The 2,250-nt window shown below is 39.7% G+C and overlaps 1 protein-coding gene across 1 annotated transcript; it reads left to right on the plus strand.

Moving 5' to 3' along the window:
- Positions 1–990: 990 nt before the first annotated feature.
- On the plus strand, positions 991–1,959 carry LOC126024081 (succinate dehydrogenase [ubiquinone] iron-sulfur subunit, mitochondrial-like). Its single transcript, XM_049784537.1, is given in 1 exon segment — positions 991–1,959. A coding segment is annotated over 1 exon segment (813 nt). The 3' UTR covers positions 1,804–1,959.
- The last annotated feature ends 291 nt before the right edge of the window (positions 1,960–2,250 follow it).

The following is a 2,250-nucleotide window of genomic DNA, read 5'->3' on the forward strand; positions in this document are numbered from 1 at the left end:
TTCCCCCGAGCCGCACAAGGGAGCAAAACTCTCACCCAAGCCGCACAGAAAACCCTGTCTCCCCCGAGTCGCACAAGGGAGCAAAACTCTCACCCAGGCCGCACAGGGAACCAAGTTTCCTCCGAGCCGCACAAGGGAGGGAACTCTCACCCAAGCCACACAGGAAACTAAGTTTCCCCTGAGCCGCACAAGGGAGCAAAACTCTCACCCAAGCCGCACAGAAAACCCTGTCTCCCCCGAGCCGCACAAGGGAGCAAAACTCTCACCCAAGCCGCACAGGGAACCCAAAATGATACAGCATTTTATACCAATTAAAAGGGCTGCATTCCAAAAAAAAGAGGAAAATACCCTATATATATTGATGAGGATATGAAAAAACCTGCAACATTTGCACATAGCTAGTGGAAATGTAAAATGATGCTTCTACTAATCATTTAAAAACGTTTTCAGTAACATATATTCAGCTAAAATTACAGTCATGCATCAGAGGATTAAATCACAACTCTTACATATACAATTTTCATTACCTTCCATCACCAAAATTCCAGTGCTGTCCCATCACAAATAAATAAACTCTCTTCTTCCTCTGAGTCCCTACTTCCTCCCTCTTCTGTTCTGGTAGTCACCACAATTTTCACTGTCTTGAAGTTAATTTTATGATTTAGTGACAGTTTAATTTAGTAATTCATATACCACATGTAAGTGAAGCTTTTCAATAATTGTCTATAACATCCATACTTATTTCACTTAGAAAAATCACTACGATTCTATCAACTTTATGTCCAAGTGCGTAATTTTGTCTTTTTAAAATTTTCTCAGTAGTATTTAACTAAGTCTATATACCAAAGTCCTTAATTCAGTTCTTTGTTAATGGGCATTTGGTGAACTATAATTGGCAGCCATTACCTTGAAAATTAATTTGGCAGTTACTCAAAATAATAAAATCAAAAAGATTTCTGTAGAGCTTAAAAATTCTATTCATAAGCTAAGATGGCTGCGGTGATGGCATTCTCCTTCAGGCGCCGCTTTCCAGCCACCACCCTCGGCGGGGCATGTCTGCAGGCCTGCAGAGGAACCCAGACAGCTGCAGCTATTTACAAATGGGACCCCGACAAGGCTGGAGATAAACCCCATATGCAAACTTATGAAGTTGACTTGAATAAATGTGGCCCTATGGTGTTGGATGTTTTAATCAAAATTAAGAATGAAATTGATTCTACCTTGACCTTCCGAAGATCATGCAGAGAAGGTATCTGTGGCTCTTGTGCAATGAACATCCATGGAGGTAACACACTTGCTTGCACCCGAAGGATTGACACCAACCTCAACAAAGTCTCTAAAATCTACCCTCTTCCACATATGTATGTGATTAAGGATCTTGTTCCTGATTTGAGCAACTTCTATACTCAATACAAGTCCATTGAGCCATATTTGAAGAAGGATGAATCCCAGGAAGGCAAACAGCAGTACCTGCAATCCATAGAAGGTCGGGAGAAACTGGACAGGTTTTTTGAGTGCATCCTCTGTGCCTGTTGCAGTACCAGCTGCCCTAGCTATTGGTGGAATGGAGACAAATACCTGGGCCCTGCAGTTCTTATGCAGGCCTATCGCTGGATGATCGATTCCTGAGATGATTTCACTTAGGAGCGCCTGGCCAAACTACAAGACCCGTTCTCACTGTACCGCTGCCACACTATCATGAACTGCACAAAGACTTGTCCTAAGGGCCTGAATCCAGGGAAAGCAATTGCAGAAATCAAGAAAATGATGGCAACCTATAAGGAGAAGAAAGCTTCCGCTTAACTGTCACCGCAGCCATACCGTGACTTGCAATCAGCTCAGAGCTGAATATAATTTATATCTAATTTGAATTCCTTCAGAATTATTGATTTTTATGAGCACTGCTTGTATAATAAAAAACTTAAGAAATAAATGTTATTCTACTTTACTAACAAAAAATATTCTATTCATGATTATAATATGACCAATAGAAATATATATATGATGGTCACATAAAACATATCATTGCTTTCCACTCTTTTTAAGGCAAAAGAAATTTTAGTATCTTAACTACTTTTAATGACACAGTTTAGTGATATTGAACACATTCAGAATATTCAACTAACCCCACTATCCATTGCCAAAGATATTTCAATCCTATAAACTTGAAAATCTCATTTCTGTTAGGTTACACCTTATTTTACCTAAAACAAAAATCATCCTTAGCCCCCTTGTAGTTTGTTTACAACT

The sequence above is a fragment of the Suncus etruscus genome, chromosome 12 (genome assembly GCF_024139225.1).
Source record: "Suncus etruscus isolate mSunEtr1 chromosome 12, mSunEtr1.pri.cur, whole genome shotgun sequence".
Lineage (NCBI taxonomy): Eukaryota > Metazoa > Chordata > Mammalia > Eulipotyphla > Soricidae > Suncus > Suncus etruscus.